Genomic DNA, 23,522 nt, shown 5'->3' with positions numbered 1-23,522 from the left:
TCCAGGACAGACTCCGAAGCTACCGAGAAGCCCTGTCTCTAAAAAACCAAAAAGAAAAAAAAACATATAAATCTTAATTGAGCCCAAGAAATCAAGAGACCTCTTCTCCTGTCCAATCTAGTCAATGAATCTTCTCTGACATGTACCCAACATGCGTAATAAAGATGCTTCTCAAACCAGTAAGAAGCCTCAGTGTGGACTTTGGGAAGCTTCTGCCACCTTCTAAGCAGGTGTCAAGGCTGTAATGAGACCCGGCCTTCAGAACACCTTGTTCTCACTCAGCCACTCCGGGATGAAACAGCGCTGTGCCAATCCAGGATTTCCCTAGCCTTGTCAGACAGACGACTTGTACCTAGAGCATAGAAAGGACTGTGGAAACTCAATAATTAACAGGCAGATGAGAGCAGCCTTTCCTCACAGCAAATACACCAGTGATGAGTGTACTTAGAAAAGGTGCTCATTAACTGCAAGAGAACCAGCGATGCAGTGAGGTTCCACTGCATACCCAGCAGGAGTCAGAAAGGTAGCAACTGCTGTGGCAGACACAGAGCGGCAAGCTCAGGAGCAGGGCTGCAGGGACCGTCTCATGGAGAACTTTCTGTAGGCATAAGGGGATTTAAACGAGGAACACACAAAAGTTCCCACAATGCTCATAGCAGCACTGTTCCTAGCAGCCAAAGAGTAGCTTCATGAGAGGGTGCGTGGGCTGACAGACCAGAGGGACAAAATGTGGCATGTTGACAGGCCAGGGTAACATGCTGACGTGATGTGAACTCCTGAGCCATGCTACAAGGATGGACCTTTAAAAACTTAAAGAAGCCAGTTCCAAATGACCACAGTTTAAGAAATGCAAGATGGACAGAGGAGGCCAGCAAGAGCCCAGGAGAGGATGGGGGAACAGAAGGAACGGACTCTGTGACTACAGAGGACGTGGAGCTTATTGCTAGGGAGATCAAAGTCCTACAGCGGCCCACTGTGCTTGGTTCTAGACTCATTTTGGAGCTGTTTCTAAAAAAGGAAACAGCATTCTCAACTGAGCTGCTAGTTTTTGTCATCGGAAGAAGACAGACACTATAATCCTCCGCCCCAATATGGGAAAAGCAGGAGAGCAGGATGAAATCAGCCAAAAGACTTTGGCTTGAAGGAGGTAGTTGTTGGATGATGTGCACACCATGCCCAGAGCGAGAAAGGAGTTTGAGAAAGGAACCGTAGCATTTAAGGTATAGTGCAGGAGCCCAGAATTCTGTCTGCAGCACACGACCGAGGAGGCCTCTCTTCTTCGTTTGCAGTGAAACAACCACCCAGAGCCAAAGGAAGCTTCCTCTGGGGGAACCCAAAACCACCTTCCATAGGACAAGCAAATGTTAAGTGCAAGTGTCGAGCTTTCTGATGGCTCTGTGAAAGAGGCTTTTCTGTGGGGCTGGACAATGCCATCAGGGGAGAAGGCCTCAGGGGCACTGGCAATAACTATTTTGTTATATATAATTCTACTGCTGAAGTTAAAACCTTCCTTTTTATTTAGACAGAAAAGAGGAGATGGTGGGGGACGTCCTTCTGCATATAAGTTTCTCTTACTGGTTGATGAATAAAACACTGATTGGCCAATAGCAAGACAGGAATTATAGGTGGGGCTACCAGATGAGCAGAATTCTGGGGAGAGGATGCAGAGAGGCGTCAAGTAGCTACCAGGAAGATAGGACCTGCCAGGCATTCTCTTGTAAGACAAGGCCATGTAGAAATAGATAGATTAAAAGTTATGGGGTAACCGGGCAGTGGTGGTGCACGCCTTTAATACCAGCACTGGGGAGGCAGAGGCAGGCGGATCTCTGTGAGTTTGAGACCAGCCTGGTCTACAAGAGCCTCCAAAGCCACAGAGGAGTCCTGTCTCCATAAACCAAAAGAAAAAAAAAAAGTTATGGGTTAACAATTAAGAGAGAGTTAGCCAGTAAGAAGCCTGAGCCATCGGCCAAACAGTTTATAATTAATATAAGTCTCTGTGTGTTTATTTGGGGCTAAGCAGCTGTGGGACCCGGCGGGACAGAAACTCCATCTACACCCCCTCCTACCCAGAGCACCACCCCATGAGCTGCCAGGGTCTGAACTGCAGAAGAGGGACAAATAAAACATGGCCAGGCTCTGTCTGGTCTAACGGCTCCTTCCAGAGACCTGAAGTTACAGGCTGTAGGCTAGGACCTGGTGAGGTAAGGGCTGGGTGTCGGAAGAGCCTCAGTTCCCTCCTACCTATCTTATCCCCCTTGGAGTGTCCAGCCCATGCTGTTTACACCTAAGGTGCATGCAAAGATGCACCCCAGTGCTAGGGCTGACTGTTGGTGGCTTTCCCAGCCTCAGGCTCTGACACAGTCCTGAATGAAATGTGAAGAATCAGTACAGTGGTGGCGCACACACCTTTAATCCCAGCACTGGGGAGGCAGAGGCAGGCGGATCTCTGTGAGTTCAAGGCCAGCCTGGTCTACAGAGTGAGTTCCGGGACAGCTTCCAAAGGCAATACAGAGAAACCCTGTCTCAAAATAAAAGGAAAAAAGAAATGTAAAGGGTCACTTGCTCATCCCCCCACAGCCACATTCCAGCCTGCATTCTGCGAACTCAGCTGCAGAAGCTATTCTAAACACTTTCAAAATTGACAAACACATTCTTCCCTACCTCAACCAAAGACTGACTTTCAGAAGTCATTTTAATATGTTCCCATCAACTTCTCTCACAAGTGTGACTGGTACAGTGAAATTCAGTACTTCAGATCAGGCTCTAATAACCAATCTTGGCTCAATAACATCAAAGCATTCAAAACTAATTCCATTTTTGAGTTTGCCTGTTTGTTTTGTTTCAGCTGCGTGCATACACGTGTGTTTGCTGTATGGGTGTGTGCATGCAGATGCCAGCAGAGGTCAGGAGAGGGTTTCAGATTCCCCAGAGCAGGAGTTACGGGCATTTGTGAGCCCAGCAACATGGTTGCTGGGAACCAAATTCAGCTCCTCTACAAGAGCAGGAAGCATTCTTAACCACTGAGCCATCTCTCCAGCCCCCAGGACTTTTGTTTATTTGTTTGTTTGTTTGTTTGAGATGTTTGTTATTGAGACAAGCTGTTGATACAGAGTTCAAGCTGGCTCCTGCCTCAGCCTCCTGAGTGCTAATGAGATTACAGGTTTATAGCTCCATACCTGGCTTGTTGACCTAACTCTCACAAGCACAGGAAGTCACTGGCTCCTGGCACAGGAAGCCCTGCTCTTGTGTACATTTTTCCTTAGAGAGCATACAAAAAGGTACAAGCACCTGGGCCCTCTACACTCTCCACAAAGCACACTGAGGAACTTGGCCAGCAGTGTAGAGACAGGACTTGAATCAGATAGCACAAGTAGGAAGACAAAGCCCAAGATGAACGCAGCCGTTTTGAGCTGGAAGCCCGAGGAAACGGGCCTGCCTGGTCTATGGTCTTTGAAGAAAGGCGTCTGCTACTGCACTATTTATTACCTACTTGGCCATTGTTTCTAATTAAGCCAGAAATTATTGAACTCATCACAAAATACTTAAGCACTGTAACAAAACAAGTTTCTGCTGGACTAATTATAGAAACTAAGAAGTGTAAGAAAGGCCCAACAGTGTAAAAAAGAAAGAAAAAAAAATGCAAGATATCTTAAGAACACATATATTCATCCAGGCTTGGTGGCTCACATGTTAGGAGGCTGAAGCAGGAGGATTGCCACTAATTCAAGGCCAGCCTGGGCTACACAGCAAGACCTTTTTGCTACCACCAACGATAATAATAATAGTTTATGAAAAAAGTAATAGGGAATTAAAATCACTGTGGAAAGGAGCGTAGGCCATAGACTCAGAGCAAAGTCATTAGTACCATGAAAGGGATCAAACCGACAGCATAAGCATGCTCAGAGCATTCCGGAGAACTCAAGGCATGATTCTCCAATCATTCACTTCACCATGCTAGGGGGAAATTGCTTCTCTTCACCAAACACGCGAAGCAACGGGGTGCCCCATCAAACAAGGACCAGACTATAATCAGGTTTGTCAGAGTTCTGATTTAAAGTTACTTAAATCAGAATGTTCCAGAGGTCACTGGAACCATTCATTCACGACACCATGAAACAAGCACTTAAAAAAAAATAAAATAACAACCAAAAGAAACTAAAGCACAGAGATCATGTACCTGGGTCAATGAGAACTTCTTGCGCCCCTGGAAAAAAGAACAGATTGCGGTCTTTTATTTGGAAAACGAAAACCACTTTTAAAGACAACTAGTAGGACGACACATTTGACAGTTTGCATATACCCTGAGAAGCCTGGGAAGCTTGCATCTACCTTAGCTGTGAGCAACAGCATGGCAGGCTCGGGAAAAACAGGAAATGGACTGTTAATCACGGCATCAACAAGCAGGAAAGAAGCCCCTTACCCCTGCCCTTCCTGCGCTGTAAAACTCAGGCTTGTCACTCTCCCCAAATGAGTTAAAGAAACCCTAATTTCACCAATAAATCAATAACTAAATAAATTGTTTTGCAAGTATATATGAGCACTGCAGACATCATCAAAGGCCTCAAAGGAAGTGCGATAAAAGTACACTCCTCCCCAGATCATCCTGTCTGTCTGTCTGTCTCTCTCTCTCTCACACACACACACACACAAACACACACAGAAAGGAAAAATGAAGTATGAACTACAGGACACTTATCACAGCTAATGTTTTGTGATGTTTAGAGGTAGCTTATGCTGAAGCTGTAGCTCAGTTGGTGGGATGTTTGACTAGTATGTACTTAGTATGCACCTAGTATGCACACAGCCCTGGGTTCAATCCACAGCACCACATGAACTGGGCACAGTGGCACACACCAGTAACCCCAGCACTCGGAAGAGATCATGGAGAGATCAAGGCCATTCTTGCCCAAATAAGTTTAAGACATGGATGAGTTACACGTGATCCTATCTCAAAGCAGCTGGTGGAGGCTGGAAAGATGGCTCAGTAATTAAGAGTGTTGCTCTTGCAGAGGACCCAGATGCAGGTGTAGGCACTCAAACTGTGCAGCTGCCTATAACTCTAGCTCTAGGGGATCCAATGCCCTCTTCTGGTCTCTCATGCACATTCTACATACACATAGATACATACATACATACATACACACACACACACACACACACACACACACACACAAAGACCAGAGGTCAACCCTGTATGCCATGCCTCTGAAGATATCCACCAAATTTTGTGTTAATTTCTTTTTTGAGACAGAGTCTGTTAATTGCCTAGGGCTTGCCAATTAGGCTAGGCAGACCCAAGAACCCACCTGTCTCTGCCTCCCCAGCATTGAGATTCCAATATACCACACCCACCTGGTTCCGTTTACGTTGGTTCTGGAGGTAGAAGTCAGGTCCTCAGCTGGGTGGTGGTGGCACACGCCTTTAATCCCAGCACTCAAGGAGGCAGAGGCAGGCAGATCTCTGAGTTTGAAGCCAGCCTGGTCTACAGAGTCTCAGGAAAGCCAGGGCTACACAAAGAAACCCTATCTCAAAAAGCCAAGGGAAAAAAAAAAAAGATCCCGGTCCTCAGAGGCAAGCACTCTGGTAACCATGCAACCTCTACAGCCCCTTGTGTGCGTTTAATTTTTTTATTTCTCAGTAATGTTTTAGGATATGTGCATATGTGCAATAAATGCACATATACCATTGCATGTATGCATGTGCGGCTCATGTGTTCACTGGGGATGCTAAAGCAGAGGAATCCGGAGCTCCAGGCCAGCGTGGGTTACACAATAAGACTGTGTCTCAAAACACATCAAGCAAAACAGGAAGTGACTCTGCGGCTTTAGGTCAGGTAACATCATTGTCACTAACACTGCGGTGCCCATCTTCCCCGGACACTCACTGTGCGTGTGTGTGTGTGCGTGCGTGCGTGTGTGTGTGCGTGCGTGCGTGCGTGTGTGTGTGTGTGTGTGTGTGTGTGTGTGCGCGCGCGCGTGTGGTGCTAGCTGAGGACAGGTTTCATGTGGGCTGGAAAAGCGCTCCTCCTCCACTGAGCTAGGTCCCCAACCCCCCCCTTTGGTTTCTATGTATGTAGCCCTGGCTGGCCTGGGCTACTCTCTCTACAGATCAGTGGGGCCTAACTCACGGAAATCCACCTGCCTCTGCCTCCCAAGTGCTGGCCATGCCCAGCTAGAAGGTGCTTCTAAGTACAAGGGTGAAGAGAAAGGAGACACTCAGGAAGACGGTAAGGCAGCCTTGAGAACACAGGTGTGGGCCTCTCAAACAAGAACCATCTCCAACTTTTTAATTTTATTTTTGAGACCGAGTCTTTCTCAATTACCAGGCAGGCCTTGAAGTTTGAACTTAACCATCCTCCTGCCTCAGCCTCCCCACTAAGATTACAAACCTGAGCACCAGGCCCTGGACCCTCTCCTACCTTTTTTTTTTTTTTTAAACCGGTTTCTCTGTGTAGCTTTGGAGTCTGTCCTGGAACTCACTCTCGTAGACCAGGCTGGCCTCGAACTCACAAGGATCCACCTGCCTCTGCCTCCCGAGTGCTGGAACTAAGAGTGTGCACCACCACCTCCCGGCTCTCTTCTACTTAATTTCATCTTTCCTCACAAAGCTCTTTCTTCCTACTCTAATTCCTTAGAAATTGTCAAACATCATGAAATGACAGTTCTCAATACTGAGATTATGGTGCGTGCCCATAATCTCAGTAATGGTGCGGGGAGTAGAACAGAATCAGGTTCAAGGCCAGGCTAGGCTACATGGCAAGACTCTCGTCCCTCTTCCCAATGTGGCCACATGGAATAAATCTCTTTTCTGCTTCCCACTTTCAACTGGCTTCTTGAGGATGATGATCAGACCTGACGAGGGACACAGGGTATGACCCACAAGCTCGACAACACTCCTAATGCACATAGCTGAGCACAGTACCTGCACCCAACCACCTCGGCTGACCTGGAAGCCAAGATCTTCTCCTGACCCTACAGGATGCCCACTAATAAGCACAGGAAGAGAGAGGGAAACTTAGGGCCTGGCTAGAAGCCGCCTTCTTCTCGTCTGTAAGGTGCTGCGGAGCTGTGACATCATTCATGGCTAACCAGTTCCTAATGCTCGAGGGGAAGTCCAGTCTCACAGCTGCTCTGACAGCGTGCCTGAAACCTTCACACTGAGCTGACAAGACAAAAAACAACACGGAACCAGAAGGCTTTTTCCAGATGCGTACTGGGGACTAGTCTGAAACATCAAAGGAAGAAATCCTGTTCAAGGAGTCTGGTTTAGGAAGGAGCCTGGTTTAGGTCCTCTTGTGCAAGTGGGAAAAAAAATAAAAACTAATAATAGTATGCAATAATAATAATAAATAAAGATAAGTACAACAGCAACACCTATGGAACATCCTGCAAGAATCCTCCCAGGGTCTGCGCAATGGTCCAGAGCTCACAGACCCCGTTCAGCCAGCACAGGCAATGGTGGGCCTCAGGGAAGGTAGTGGGACAGCCAGATGTCAGCAAAAGAGATGACGGGCTCCCTGGTAACAGTGTAGCAGGAATCTGGTAACAGTGTAGCAGGAATCAGGCAGGGGAGCTGAGAGGCAGGGAACTGGCCCTGCGAGCAGTAGGTTGTAAAACTTTCTCCCAGTCTTTGCATCTTTCCCAAAAGCAACTGAGGGGTCTGGAGAAACAGTTATGAGCTGGTCAAGAGGACTAGAGTTCAATTCCCAGCACCCACATCTGGTGCTCACACTGTAACTCTAAGGGATCTGATGCTCTCTTCAAACCTCCAGATAGAGACTCAAACATGTGCATAGATACATGCACACTCACAAATAAAAATATTAAAAAAAAAAGCAGCCATCTCCCATAAGTTGCTTTTGTCAGAGTATATTATCACAGCAAAAGGAAAAGGAAGAAAGCTTGTCTCTGCCACCCAGTGCTAGGTTTCTCATGTTTGAAAAGCACATGTTCTCACCCACTAAACCATCTCCCCAGCTCCTTCGAGAGTGTGTGTGTGTCTATGTGTGTGTGTGTCTGTGTGTGAGTGTGTGTGTGTGTGGTGTGTGTCTGTGTCTGTGTGAGAGTGTATGTGTGTGTGTGTCTGTGTGTGTCTGTGTGTGTGTCTGTGTGTGTGTGTCTATGTGTGTCTGTGTGTGTGTTGTGAGAGTGTGTGTCTGTGTGAGTGTATGTGTCTGTGTGTGTTTGTGTATTTCTGTGGTGGTGATGGTAGTCTGAGGACACCTTGTGAAAGTCATTTCTTTCCTTCTATCATGGGAGTTGTTGCATGGATCAAACTCAGGTCTTCAGGCTCAGTGGCAAGTGCCGCTACCCGCTGAGCCATACCCCTAGCCTTTCCTTATCTATTGAAACAAGATTTTACTCCATAACCCAGGCTGGCCTGGAACTCCCTTGTAGTTCCAGCAGGCATTGGACTCACGGTGATCCTCCTGTCTCAGGCCCTTGAAATGATACAACTTGGTCCCAGTCACAAGAAACAAACAGGCATTTAGATTTCAGCTCTTCTATGCTGAAGATATAAGAGAGGATGATGCTAAATGCGCAGCTTGTCTGCAGCAAAGGTTCACCTCTCTGAGGCAAGACAGGCTGCCACTGCACACCAGCTGGTCTGGAGATGGGAACATGAAATACGATGGCACATTGGTCCCCCAGACCCAGCCTGTTGATGTGCTGGAAGCCATTGCCTGTCTCTGACCTCCTGGCTTTCCAGCTGCCACCTGAGTGTCTTACTTAAGACACAGGCTGTCTTCAACCGTGAAAAGTTCCAACGTTTTCACGCACGTGAAGCTAAATAAAGACATTTCACCTGAGACACAGAGCAGCAGTTCCTCAGTCGGTTAAGCTTCTTCTGCCCATACCCAGTAAAGGGGGAAAAATAAAAAGATGAAATGTTACCCTAAAAGCTTCCAGTCTCTGAAATCGTATCAGGGACCAGTCTGCACACTGAAAACCTTTTTAAAAAAAAAAAAAAAAAAAGCCTCTAAAGAGAGACCAGGAGTTGCTTTTTTGCCAGCGGTGTTGGAGACATAGGCACCTAGGGGCTGACTAAGAGTGAATGAAACTCCAAAGGCCGTGGTCTCACAGCAGGGCCTGCAGCTACACCCAGCACACAGCCCAGCATCTGGGGGAGATCAAAACCTCCCCACTGTCAGCACGACCTCTCAACCTGCTCCCTTTCCTCTCTGATAACGGACATGCCACAAGGGGCTTCTGGCAGACAGGCATACAGGGAGGGACCTCAAGAACTATGTGCCTTCATCTACGCAGGCCCCCTGCAGAACCCAGCCGCCTCGCCTGGCAGCCTCAGCATGCTCTACCATGGGTGATGAGAGAACTAATGTGACCTCCCCCCCCCCCACGTGTTAATTACTGGAGGCTGAAGTTCCCCGAGAAAGCCACGCCTCTGTTTGAGAGTCTATGGGGCTGACTGAATGGCTGCTTCCATGCCTGTAGGGTTTGATTGTAACACACCAAGAGCCAAAATTATCCTGGACTCTTCTTTAGCACCTTAGCAGCCATTCCTTGCCCACCTCCGGGATAACAATCGCGTGACTATGAGGTTCAAACCCTCGTGATATGTTAAGTTAGCAGATTCCTTCCTTCCACTACCCAAAAGCTATGAATGTTGTCAGACAGCAACTGACACCCACGGCAGACGTGTCCCACTTTGCTGTAACCCTCATCAACGTATTTGATGAGTGTGCCTGTCTGTGATGGGAAAATGTCACTCTGGACAAGCTGATCAATGTTCCTGGGCAATAATCCCTTATATTCGGTTCACAATAAACTGCCTCCTTCCCTTCTGAGTGAGAGCTGTGTTTTGCAGTAACACTACTTTGTTCCGCTTTAGGGGGAAATGTGGCTTACTCTTTGTGGAGGTTTCCTAAAAATTTCACGGATCACAAAGTACCTAGCAGCTTTGGCTTTGGCCTTGAGTTAGGGCATTCTTCACCTGCCTAACTGCTGCACTGTTACTGGATTCCTGGTGTTTGCTGGAGCCAATCATCAGGAAGCCGAACTTACCTCACAAGGAAAATTCCAATGAAACCGGAAATAGCCCTGGCCCCTGCACCAGTGGTTAGAACTGGCTCCAGAGACCAGTGTTACCCATTAGGTAGATACCCAAGTTCATTCTGCCCAGGAACTTCAGCAAAAGTTTAGAAGTCAGCCATCGGTATATGTGAGCCTGTACCGGTAAGACCGACGAGCCAGAAAACGCATCTTAGAACTTCAGACTTCAGAACACATGGACTCCCCCAGCCTGGAAACATTCCTCAGACAGCAGCGCCTGCTACTCCTCCCCTTAGAGACTGCAGGCTACAGGGGGCAGCCTCACCTGGCCGGTGTCTGTTGGCTGCTTCCGAGGGAAGTGAGCCACCTGGGAGCCTCCGAACGCCAGTCCTGCCTCCAGTCCCTCCGGGATAATGGTGAATGACGGAAGCCGAGCACAGCCCTTCCAGGGCAGCTGGGTGGCGGAGGGAAGCAAAAGATGATCAGTAACGTCACCCTACGGGGGATAAGGATGACTCAAGACAGTCATTCTCATTTGGACATGCCGGTTCCCCAAAAACAAAGTTTACAATTGAAGATCATTAGCTGGGCATGGTGGTACATGCCTTTGTCCCAGTACTTGGGAGGCCGAGGAGGCAAGAGGGGGTCTCTGTGAATTCAGAGCTGGCCTGGTCTACATAGTGAGTTACAGGCCAGAGAGAGCCTGTCTCAGAGAAAAGGGGGGGTGAGGGGTATCACTAGTTTTGCAGCACACAGAGACATGCCACCTGTCTTTTGCAGGCCATGTCAGGGAAGGAAACACAAGAAGCTAGCAGGCTCTGGGTGTGACTGATGGCCTGTGTACTCAGGGAAAGCTTTATTTTCTCACGTATTCATAGGACCTTCGTCTTTTAGGGTTCTTTCTGTTTGGTTGGTTGCTTTGATATATTTAATGGGGTGGGGATGAGGGCCTGTGCCACGGTGCTTGGCCAAGGTGGATGACAACTTAGGAGATTTAGTCTCTCCTTCCAATAGGTAGGTGCAGGGGATTGAACTCAGGTCATCAGGCTTGACAGCAGGCCCCTTTATCCACTGAGCCATCTCGTCAGTCCTCAGGGACCAGCAGTTTCACAGAGATTATAGAGCTCTGAGGCGGGAAGTATGCTGGGTTGGAGACAGAGTGCTGAGCTAGCAATTACAAGGCCCCCATCGTAGTCACAGGAGGGAGGGAGAGAAAGAGGGGAGGGAGAGAGAGGGGAAGGAGGGAGGGAGGAATTTAAAGGTAGTACCTCCAAGGTAGGACCCAAATACCTTCCCCCATATCCCACATGTATCTACACCATCTGAGACAGCAACAGACCAATCTCCCTCCCTCCCCCGCCCTACCGCCCTACCTCCCTCCCTCTCTCTCTCTGGTTTTTCAAGACACAGTTTCTCTGTTTCCTGGATGGCCTGGAACTCACTCTGTAGACCAGGCTGGCCTCAAACTCACAGAGATCCACCTGCCTCTGCCTCCCCGAGTGAAGGTGTGCACCACTACTACCAAGCAACCAATCTTTCTCAAGGTATTCCCGTACACTCACTGCTCACCCAGGTCTCTCTCGGGTGGGGGGGGGGGGCAGGGGGACGGGGTCACATCTTCAGAATCCCTGATGTGTGCAGGGAGAATGTAATTGGAGTGAAGAGGTAAGGGCATCGGCATTGGCAACCAAAACAGAGGCCAACAACACAGGCTGAAGAACGCATACGCCTCCTCCTTCAGAGGGTGCAGGGCAAGGCAAGCTCAGAATAAACAGCAGGTAAGTCGGGGAAATGATCTCGCCAATCAGGCAGTCAGCAGGCACTGCCCGCTATAGCCCCGCCCCTTCACCTTTCCTCATGCCCGAGGACCAGTGGGCGCGTGCTCTTATGAACGCGTCTGGTCAGGCTGTCTTACCCCCCAGCCACAGGAAGTCATTCACCGAGCGCAGGAGCTCCACAGACATGTGGTAGTGTACCAGGGCGTCCTGCAGCATCCCAGCCTGGAGGCACAAGTCTCCCACGTGCTTCCGCATGCGCCCTTGGCACCGCTTCTTATAATGTCTAAAAGACAAAATTCAAGGGAGACGCCTCGTTATTTCTGCCCCTTCCCCCTCCGCCTTGGCCCCAGCATAGGGCTGAGCACTGCGCAGGTTGCTACCACTAGCAAATGCTGGGAAGGCGGGGTTAGGCTCTAAGGTTGGAAGCCAGCGGGCATTGCCAGTCATGTGAGCTGCAGGGGTCCTGGCCTCAAAGCTATGCTTCTCCCATGGTTTCTAAAGTAGTCTGGAGCAGGACTGCTACCTACTCAGATAGCTCCAACTTCAACATTATCACAGAGCAGATGAGACATCATGGAGCAGATGTCTCAGCTTTTAAATGAATCGGTGATCCCTCCTACCCCCTACCCCCCCCCTTTTGAACTCCAGCCCTGGGATTGCTCCGTAAAATGAGATAGGGCATATCATCAGCCAGCTATTCAGCTTTAGCGAGCAGGACCTTTTCGTGACTTCAGAGCAAGTTTAAGTAGACGCTTGAGGTCGGAGCTTTCTAAACATTGGCAGGGTTGCGCTGCGGATCAGTGCACAACATGGGGCAGGCTTGCCCTCAGTGAACAGGGCTAACCCTTTGGATATTAGGCAGCTTCAAACATGAGATTCTTTTACAAAGCAAACGGCAGCTGTCTTAAATGGAAGCAATTCTTTTTCAGAATGAGCCACCACGGGATTGGGGAAGGTCCTGGCTAAACCATGGGGACTGGCAGATCCCAACAGGAAGTAAGGCCCTGTCCAGCCCAACTGCACCAGGCTGCCCTGGCTACCCAACTAACCTGGGATTTAGTTTCTCTGCACCCAACACTAATAGGAGACATGCATGTGAAGACATGTAGAAGGACACATCAGCTTTTACTACCTTACTCCCTGGCCAAGGGGCTATACCAGGACGGCCCTGCTAACAAGCAACAAGATGTTAGGCTGTTCCTCCATCCGCAGGAGACACACCCACAGCCACCCCAAGGTCTCCAGAAGAGTCTCCCTGGCCTTCCCACAGGGGCTACCACTCCTCACGTACCCTACCAAAGCACAGCCTGGTGTGTCACTTTCCTGTCTCAATCTTCTCCCCAGTGACCCCCCCCAGCACAGAACCAGAGAGAGGGGAGTCCACCACCAGCTACCCTATGCCCTCAGGCTCGCCAGCATCCCACCATTCCGGACAGGGCAAGGGCAGCTGGGAATGGTTAGCCCGGAACACTGTTCCAAGCCTAGCCTCACAACCTAAAGAGGCAAAGAGTCATTCTGGGGGCTGGAGTTGGTGCATCACTTGCTATTTTTCCAAATAACCTGTATTCGGTTCCCAGCATGCACGGGGTGGCACACAACTCTCTGTAACCCCAGCTACAGGGAATCCAACACCATCTTTCTACCTCCACAGGCCCTGCACACACATGGTGTGCAGACATACCCACAGGCAAAACACTCAAAATGAAAAATAAACGAGCCTTTAGTCACTCTGTAAGGGCTGCAGCTGGAGCTTGGTGGTAGAGCACACACTTAGCATGGTACATGGAGGGAAGCCTCAGGGTCCATCCCTGGTGTCACCAAGGAAGGAACTGTAAAAGTATCAAGTATGATTGCACATGTGCATTATATAAAGCCACATTCTTGCCAAAGTGACCTGTCTCTCTGGAGGGTAAAGTTTCTTGGTGCCACTTAACCACCACGGAATTCTAAGCTTATGACAGAGCTTGAGCACTTAGATGCGGAGACTAACTTTTTTTTTTTTTTATGCTCCAAAACTGGCCAGTTTTAAGTTCTAGCATCACAGAGCAGACTCAGAAGTGAGAAGGTCTGACCAGCCCGAGCCTTGATCCTGCTACATCACCAATTAAACTCTCTGAGAATGCTGCAAAATGCTGCTGACCCCACCTCGGATACCGTTCGTTGGTGATGCGAGGTACACAGGTTTGGTGGCTAGCTGATGGCCGAAAGCTAGCTGGGCTAACTTCCACCCTTCCTCTTCCTCCCCAGAGAACACTGAGCCTGTGAATACCAAGGTAACACAGTAGCTCACCCTTAGAAGCAAAGTCACTAGCTACTATGGTCACAGGAGGTTTGTCTCTTTGAGTCCTATCATGAGGGCAAACAGATTCCACGATTAGCCAAGAACTTTCCTATTACCTCTCCCCTTAGATCCCCTACCCAACCTTCCATTCGAGTCCACAGAAAGGATAAGACATTAGCTGGGAATGCCATCTAGCCCCTGAACGGGCCCTTCCCTTGAGGATGGCATCACCTGTCTCCTGCCGCCGATGCCCTCCCAACTTGTCCACACAAGCTCCCTCCTGCAATCACTGCCAAAGCCCAAGTTTCTCAGACCTGGTCACAGCAGGGTTTTCACAATCTGGAAGGAAGGCCCTCCATATCTGCAACACCTTTAGGGCACATGTCACCTGCCCCAAGAGTCCATATTCTACTACTGGGGCCTTTCCCATTCCCAACTTCCAAAGGGCTCCCCATATCAGCTCATCTATTTCTAAGGTTCTAGAAACACACTCAATGCCTCAACATCTCACCTCCTCTAACTCCAAATCCAACCCCAGCTGTTTGGAGCATCTCTTGACTGCCTATGCCTACCTGCCATCCTCCTCTAGCAGCTGACTACCCAGATGATCCAGGCAGAACCACAAATATGTTTGACCCTTCCTTTCTTCCTGAAGCATGCCCCAGGGTGTTCTCCAGGACCTGGCCTGACACACATCAAGTGCCCAGAGCTATGTGCCACACTACATCAGTTTCTCCTGCAAAGGGCACTTAGGAGGGTCCTGGTTCCTCATATAGGAGGCCCCAGACCAGGAAACAGATTCATGGCTCCCTATGGTCTTCTGGGCTTTGTGACAAGTCTGCTAGCGTGGGCAGGTGAGAACAGGAAAACCCAGGACAAGCTACTGTCACACGAATGAATGCAGGGTCTCCAGAGTGACAGAAAAGCTCTGCAGCCACAGTGGGACCCCAGCTTTTTCCCTGAAGCGCAGCCCCAACTTCCTGTACTAATGACAATACTGTCCTCTTGGCCCCAACCCTAAATGGGAAGGGAATCTCTCAGCAAGTCCGGTTCTCCATGGAGACAAAGTAAATGAAACTGGAAGTGTTTGCATCTGACCATCGCCCTCCAGGGAGGTGAACCAAGGGTGGGGAAAGTGGGCACTCGGTCAGCCAAAGATCAGCCTGGAAGGCTGACTTCAGATGCTGAGGGGTCTAAATCTGTGACAGAGATGAGTGACATGCCATCAGCCATCCCCCCCCCTCCCGCCTACATCAGGGCGGAAAGCCTGGCTGGGCAGAGCTCTGCAGGCAGAAAGAGAATAGTGATCAGTAACACAGGTCCTCACATGCTTAAGACTCAATGGACTCATCCTTAAGCCCTCTTAAAGAGAGACTGCTTGCTGTCCACCTAGAGTGCTCTCTACCCTTTCTGGGGAGAAGCTGTTGACAAAAAAGGAACAGGGAACGGGCCCCACAGGGAAAAGCAGTGGAGGAGACAGGCAGCTCTCACAGCAGCTCTGCGCCCCGCATGTCTGTGTCTGACCTGCAGGGGCCACCACCACCATGCACATCCCACAGCCACAGGCAGCCCCCCCCCCCAGCCGCATGCCTCACTTGCTTCCAAGCCCGGGGTCAAGCAGGGCTGCACTCTTGGTGTCCCAGGTTAAAATAGCCCCCATGGAAACCTCTGCAGCCGCCCAAGTGAACTGGCATCTCACATCCCCAGAGAACAAAAAAGGAGTTAGTAAAGGCTTATTTGTCACCAAATACTAAAGACCTCAAAGGTCCCCAGAGCTAGTATTTTGACAAACATCAAACACCAATGGGTTAGGTGCTGAGGAAGCTAAAAATCTAAAAGAAAGAAACGAACAGTTAAAGGACCGCTCAGAACACACGGGGATCTAGGCAGCAGTGTTAAGGGTTTTTTGAAGCAATGGCGGTAACAGGAACAGCACATGGGGAAACTAGCCACTTTCACAGTGGTTGTGTTCACAGCCTACCTTTTTAGACCCAACAACATACTCACAGGGCGGTACGATAGAAAAAGGAGAAAGAAAAGAAACAGGGACAAGCAAAATTAGAAACATACAAGAACAAAAATAAATAAATAAATAACAACTCCGAGAGTTACACACTACACGTATAAGACCTCTGATGGCCCTGATGAGTCGGGCCTGTGTGAGCGAGTGTGCACTCACACCCATGCACACCCATCGCTACCGGAAGGGCCGCTCTGTGGGTACAATCAAGGTATTGTTGCCAGACCAAACCAAAACTGGTGTGCATCCAGACGTCTCAAGCTACGAGACACTGTGTCATCTCACCTTGGACGTATGTTCATGCTGCCAGGATGGGCAGGCAAGTGTGAGGCTCTGCCCCGCCTCCACGTCACCTCAGAAAACAGAGACTACTGAATCTGCAGAGCTGCGGAAGTACAGGCTTCCGAGCGGGCTTAGCTGGGACATCATCAGTTCTGACTCGGGAGCTACTGGCTTTCTAACCCCTTCCTCCCAGGAAGCCTGGCCATGAAATTACAGGCCTGCTGCAAAGGGTAGTGGACCTGGGGTGTACCAAAAGCTTCAGTCTGGGTGAGACATGAAGACTCTACCCAGATCTTACCAAACATCACAGACTGTGTGACAGGGCCACACTTTGCTCCAACCCCTAGGACTGCCCTGAGCTTATGCTCTATTCTGTTGTATTTTCTAGTCAACTCACCACCAAGCAGAGAGTTGCTGTGTGACCTCTAGATAGTTCCGGAAGCATACTACCTGGCCTCACCCACTCTGCTGCAGGTGTGATGCCAACATTTGAGCCTCACTGGGGATTGTGATCTGAATTCCAAATGATGAAGTGGGATAGACTCAATTCTTTGGGCTCCTGCCTGAGCCCATCAAGCCTTTGGGTGACTCAGGTGCACTGAGACCTCCCTACCAAAAAGGGAGCCCCTCTTGGCAAAGGCTTCTGCCTAAACTTGCATCTCACCTCTTCTGCTAGCAGACACAGTGACAAGTTGGTGGCATGTGCAGTGGACTAAGAGCATTAACAAATGGCCTGAGGAGTAAATCTGTAATTGTGGTCCAAGCAAAGTGCAGGGTACAGGGCTAGGGACAAAGCCCATAGACTTTGTCCTGTCCCATCTTGAAATGTAGAGCATGTAGACACTTCGAGGTATACAGGTGGCTGTCCAGGAGTGCCTGGGTGGGGTGTTTCTGACCTCCTGCAGCTCTGGGGTGAGAGAATGACCTAGCCTGGGAGTCAGAGACCTAGGCTGCATTCCCCAGGGCACAACACTGCAGAACCCCATCTGTGCTGTAAGGGCAGCGCAGACAGATAAGCATCGGTCACTGAGCCTGACTCAAGTGTCTACTTGCTACATAGTTTCGTTTTGGTTTTTGTTTGTTAATTTGTTTTTGTTGTTTTGAGACAAGGTTTCTCTGTGTAGTCCTGGCTGTCCTGGAATTCACTCTGTAGATCAGATGGCCTCAAACTCAGAAGTCTGCCTTCCTCAGCCACTTGAGGGCTGGGATTATAGGTGTGACCCACCACACCTTGCTTCAGTTGCCACTGGTTAAAAAGTAAAAACAGGGCTATGGATGCGGCTAGTCAGTAGGGTGCTTCTCTGGCATACAGGAACCCCTGGATCTAAGTTCCAACACAGCATTAAAACAGGTGGGATAAGGTGGTGCTCTCGCCTCTAATGCTACTAGCACTTGGAAGGGGAATGCAGGAGGAACATAAGTTCAAGGTAACTCTCAGCCACATAAGGAGTTTGAGGTCAACCTGGGCTATGTGAGATCCTACCTCAAAAATAAGAGCTGAAATAAATGTTAACTTTGTTTTCAACCTAACATATATCAATGCAAAAAAAAAATTATGCATGATCCATTGTACATTCTTTTCCCAGTATGTGCTATATGTTAAACACACAGCTCATCCCAGCTCACTATAGCCTGGTTCCTGGCGCTCAGAAGCCCCGGGCAGTGATGTCCGCAGGAGTCCCACCAGGGGGCTTGTGACACCCAGGCGTACATGTGCTGACCCCTAAGGGACTTTCTTCCCTTGTTTAGTGGTCAATGGACCACATTTCAGCTGTCCTAGCTGCAGCCCGCATAATTTTCGCCTCCTATGAAAGGAGGCACCAAGCCCTGGGCTTCTAAAGGTCAACTATTCCTACATAAACTTACCTGCTATCCGTGTCCAGTCCTACGAAGTCCTTTTTCTCAAAGGGGACACAGAGAAGGGGGATCTTGTCCCCAGACTTGTCAGTAGCTCTGTCCAGGCGCTTGGACTCCAGAACAATGAAAAGGGACTCGATGAAGTCTTCGATGCGTTTCTCCACCGAATCGCAGTCATCGTAGTTGGGGTAAAAGGCCACATCGGGGCGCGGCTGCTCAGCCACATCACCCTGCAGCCCGAACACGAAGAGGCGGGAGTCGTAGAGCGTGGAGCCGTAGATCTCCTTCTGCACATGGAACTTCTCGAAGGTCTGTGGCCAGTCCTTGGCCGAGAAGCAGTCAGTTATGGTGATGAGGCCCACCACCTTGCGGTGCGTCTGGAAGTCACCCCACTCGTTGTTCTCGGGTGGGTAGTGGTGTCGGTAACGGATGAAGAGCGCACGCTGCGAGTCGCGCACACTCAGTTGGCTCACGGAGCAGATCCGCTTGTAGATTCTGAAGAAGTTCTCCTCGGAGACGATGCCCACAGCCTGTACTACCACCAGCAGGGTCTGGTGGTCCTCTGCACACTGCATGTAGTCGGGGACACTCATCCTGAGGGCCTGTCCAAAGGGAAAAGAGGCGTCTCTGCTATGCGGAGCTCACACCGACCCCATTAGCAGCGGGTGTCACACACAAGGTCTACTCCCATTAACTCAGGGGCAACCCTGGCTATCGCTCTGAGTGGCCACAAGAGATTTACACAGTACCCCCACAAGGCTACTTGTCTCTTCTGTGAGAAGCAGAGGTTTAAACTAATCATGGACCAAATACTTACACATTAGTGAACTTTTCCCAGTGTCCAGATTTGAAGAAATAAGGATCTCTTCATGGACAAGAGTATCACTATCCTAACTCTGTCCAGACCCTCAGTTTAATATGTAAACTCAGCACATTTCCGGTTAGAATTCCAACCCAGTTTCTGACACTGAGCACGCTAATCTGTGAGCAGGGGTAGCTAAGATTCCTCCTGATACGCAGCCACAGTGAGGTGATGTACTCCTCTGGAAAACAAGACCATTTAGAACCGCTAATGAGGTCTCTGTACAGAATGACAAAAGCGATTTACACATGGCGGCTCATGCCTGGCATCCTGGCATGCAAGAGGCCAGAGTCAGATCATGAGTTCCTGGTCAGCCTGAACCACACAGACATATCAAAAAAAAAAAAAAAGAAAAAGAAAAAAAGAAAAAAGAAAGAAAGAAAAGAAAAGAAAAAGAAAAAGAAAAAGAAAAGAAAGCAAGCAAGAAAGAAAGAAAAAAAAATGTTTTTAAATCCCAGCCACTTAGGAGGCAGAGGTAGGCAGATATCTGTGAGTCCAAAGCTAGCCTAGATTACCCAGTAAATTCCAAGCTAGCCAGAGCTGCATAGTGAGGGTACCCCATCTCAAAAAAAAAAAAAAATCATAAAAAATAAAATTAAAAAAGCTGGAGAAATGACTTAGCAGTTAAGAGTACAAACCACCCTTCTGGAGTTCCAGAGTTTGGTACCCAGCGTCCCTATCAGGTTGTTTACAGCTACCTGTAATCCCAGCTCCAGTGGATTTATTACCCTCCCCAGCATAGAAGAACACTGCGATTACATGCTCGCTCTCTCTCTCTCGCTCTCTCTCTCTCTCTCACACACACACACACACACACACACACACACACTATGGTAGAAGCTTCACTCCCCAGCCCCTGGCATGCATACACCCAAAGAGTCTGGGATGTTATGGTGGAAGTTCCACCCAAGCCCCCTCCCCTATCTCTCTCCAAACCCTGATGCATCTCAGAAAACCTGCCAAATGATGACCCCGCCCCCCCCAGAGATGCTCAAGACCATTCCCACAGGGTATTTAAACTGCCTCCCAGATAATAGACTAGTGGTTTTTCCAATCTTCCTTTCCCTTATCCTCATTGTGGGACTGGAGAACCATCCCAGAGAATTGTATCCATTAAATGTGGGCTTTTTCTAATTTGGTTTGATTTGGTCTGATTTGGATTGCTGTATCAATGCAGAGACTTATCAAGGTGTAGAAACTTTTCAACAAGGACTGACAACAATGTCCTAAATTTGACTAGTAACAAAGTTGCAGCCTGGAAATCACAGGCTGATACATTTAACCTAGAGGAGCAGGACATGAACTTTGTCAATGAAGCCATCAAAAATATTAAGAGTGAGCATGGTGGCGCACACTTTTAATCCCAAGGAGGCAGAGGCCAGCTTGGTCTACAGAGTGAGTTCCAGGACAGCCAGAGCTATGTAAGAGACCCTTCCTCAAAATAAATAAACAAGGGGCTGGAGAGATGGCTCAGAGGCTAAGAGCACTGGCTGTTCTTCCAGAGGTCCCGAGTTCAATTCCCAGCAACCACATGATGGCTCACAACCATCTGTAATGCGATCTGATGCCCTCTTCTGGCACGCAGGCAATGCAGGCAGAACACTGTATGTATAATCAATTATAAATAAATAAAAATATAAGATGTGCCTTTTTAAGCTTACGGTTCTGAAAGCATGCAGAGTATCCATTGTTGTACACTGTCACCATCACCCATTTCCAGAACTTTCCACCTTATATCTCTGAATTAACTCTCTCTCTCTACACACACACACACACACACACACACACACACACACACAAAGCCTGGAAAGCAGTAGGCTGAAAGAAGCCAAAGGTGGACAATGGATGATTCCACTAACATGAAATGCCCAGGGAAGTGTGTCTATGGTTGCCAGAATTTCCAAAGGCCAGGGATGAAGGATGACTCTCTAAAAGGTATGGGTTTTCTTTCCCAGTAATGACAAAATGTTCTGGAACGGTGATAGTCACACAACTGTTAAAATGCTGGAAACCCCTGGAGTGCATGTGGAGCTAGGAACCCCATAAGACCTTGCACGTGTTAGGAAAGTTCTCTCCCCATAAGAGCTTACTCTCTCCCCTTTTTACCCTGGGTTTCACTAAGTTGCCCAAGCTGGCCTTGAACTGGCAACCCCCTACCGCAGCACTAGGATTACAGCCAAACACCACTATGCCGGCCTGTTTTCTTTTTCTTTTTTTCTTTTTTCTTTTCTTTTTTTTTTTAAGATTAAGTTTCTTGACAATATCTCCTTCCCTCCCCCACTAGTCTACTATCTAAAAAAAAAAAAAAATTAAAAGAAAACCAACCCTCATCAGGAAATATTCTGGAATATCCCTCGGTTTCCAAGTCAGGCACCTGGTGCTACTGTTTGGTAATAACTGACCAGGCAGATGAGGAGACAGCTGCAACTCTGCAAAGTCACTGTATTTAAAGGGGGTGTGTCGGCTTCATACTTCTCCCTGAATTCAATGGAGCCGGATTTCAGCTCCGTTAGAGGCCACACTCACCTGACACAATACCAGAAAACTCTGCTTGACAATGTAACAGGCTACAAACAGAAAGGCGTGATCAGAGGCCCAGTGCGGCGGCGTGTAATACTTTACCCGCCCAAGTTGTCACTGGAGGCAAACTGGAGTTTTACATCACAAAGATTTCATTCCAGGGAAACTGTCCAGCAGGACTGGGGTTAGAGGCGCTGGGCCGCTAAGGACAGTGCACCCGGTTCCAGGTGCAGCATTCATTGTGAGCGAGGGGCGTGGCGCACAGTGCAGCCCAAGCCAGGCTCCGCAAAGGAAAGGGACTGATTGAGAGCCAAAGACTGCCCGGCCCGCCAGGAGGCTGCAGGTGCAGACCATCCCGGACAGGTGTGCGCAGATCCTTCAGGAGCGCACGCCGCACCGCAGGTGCAAGCGGGGCACCAGGTGACTGGCCACAAGGTAAGCAGGCTGTGCCCGCCTGGGCAGAGAACCTGGACCAGCAGAGGAGCGGGCAAGCAGGGGACATTAGCACCCTCGGGGACCCGGGCAGGTGTACACAGGGCTAATCACCCAGCCAGCCCCTCCGGCCCGGAACCCCAGCGCGGGACCCCGGGCAAGCACTTACTCAAAGCGGCGGCCCCAACCAGGAGCCGAGGCCTGACCGAGCAGCCAGGAACCTCCGATCCTCCAACCCAGCCGGCGCAGCTCCTGCGCGTGCGCAAGTCCTACTCGGCCCTAAGATCTGCCCCGGGTTTTCCCGGAGACCTGGAGCCTGAGCTGGAGGAGGGAGGAGGGACAAGTGGGAGAGGGGGAAGAGGAGAGGGTGGAGCTGGAAGAAAAGAACTGGTGGATAAGGAAGGACGTGGACGATCCGGAAGGGAGCAGGAAGGGAAAGGAGATGGGAGGAGCCAGAGGAGGAGCGTAGGGCAGGAAACCTTCACTGTGGGAGGTGCCTACGGTGGGAACTTCCAGCCCTCCACTCCGGGATGGATTTGCCTAGCGGACTCTTAGCAGAATGAGGTCAAGCCTAAGCCTGAATCAGGCTAGATATCTTTTCCAGTCAAACCAGGATCCTGCCTGACATGGGCCCCAGCAGCAAATCCATCCCCGAGAGGTTCCTGAGCTCCTTGGAGGCCAGCTTGCCAAGAAGCGTGGGAAGTCACTGAAGGTTGTAAGCCCCCGCGTGTTTATAAAAAGGAGAGAATGTATGGAGGTTAGAATGAGTGTGGGTACATAACAGTGGCTCCAAGGAAAACAAAACAAACAAAAACAGAGAGGAAGCGAGTCTGCCCCCCTTGTGTTTATGGTTTATGAAGTTTCTCTACCTTATGCATGCATTTCTTTTCATTTAAAAATGCAATTAAACATAGTAATGGAAAACCAGAATGAGCCACTCAGCAAGCACAAGGGAAAAGTGGGTCTGAGCCAACACTTGCTTTAAACTGGCAGGCATCTATTTACGCTGCTATGTATCCGCGCTGTTTTATAACTTATTTTACGATTCACATTTTTAATAATAGTCTCATCTTCATCCTTGTCACAGCCAGTGGGGGGGGGGACCAATGGAATGTTTGGTTTGTGTTTGTGCTCAGGTTTTTGTGTGTGTGAGAGAGAGAAAAGAGAGAGAAAGAGATGGAGGTCTGTGTGCCAGGAGCCAAGCTCATGCTTTAGCACTTAAGGCATCACAGATCCTCACAGCAGAGCTATGCTGCCCACTGGGGTACTGAAAAGATGCACCACTTGGCTAGAAACATGTACGTGGCTGGTGCTATTTAAGGATGTCAATCCAGGGCATGTCCAACTCCTTCATAGTTCTTTTCTGCTCTAATTCTCTATAAATAGATAACATAAGCACATTGAAAGGCAAGATAGGAAGCCAGCAATACGAAATACTGCTTATTTTTTTTGTGCATCACTCTCCTGTTTATAATGTACC

General features: G+C 49.2%; 1 protein-coding gene across 4 annotated transcripts in view; it reads right to left on the bottom strand.

Moving 5' to 3' along the window:
* The window catches only part of Trappc9 (trafficking protein particle complex subunit 9), a 405,567-nt gene extending 383,293 nt beyond the window's left edge, over positions 1-22,274 (bottom strand). For 2 of the 4 annotated variants that reach the window (XM_051202715.1, XM_051202717.1), the window contains exons 1-5: positions 22,212-22,274; positions 18,238-18,830; positions 11,926-12,071; positions 10,336-10,464; positions 4,178-4,204 (exon numbers count right to left, since the gene is read on the bottom strand). In XM_051202715.1, the coding sequence (XP_051058672.1) occupies positions 4,178-4,204; positions 10,336-10,464; positions 11,926-12,071; positions 18,238-18,821 (886 nt within the window). In that variant the 5' untranslated portion in view covers positions 18,822-18,830; positions 22,212-22,274. The remainder of the gene's footprint in view (positions 1-4,177; positions 4,205-10,335; positions 10,465-11,925; positions 12,072-18,237; positions 18,831-22,211) is intronic. The other 2 variants (XM_051202713.1, XM_051202714.1) reach the window with 2 other exon arrangements.
* Between the last annotated feature and the right edge of the window lie 1,248 nt (positions 22,275-23,522).

This window comes from Phodopus roborovskii, unplaced genomic scaffold (genome assembly GCF_943737965.1).
Source record: "Phodopus roborovskii unplaced genomic scaffold, PHOROB, whole genome shotgun sequence".
Lineage (NCBI taxonomy): Eukaryota > Metazoa > Chordata > Mammalia > Rodentia > Cricetidae > Phodopus > Phodopus roborovskii.
Note: the sequence above shows the minus strand (reverse complement) of the source record. Positions and strands in the feature narration are given on the sequence as shown.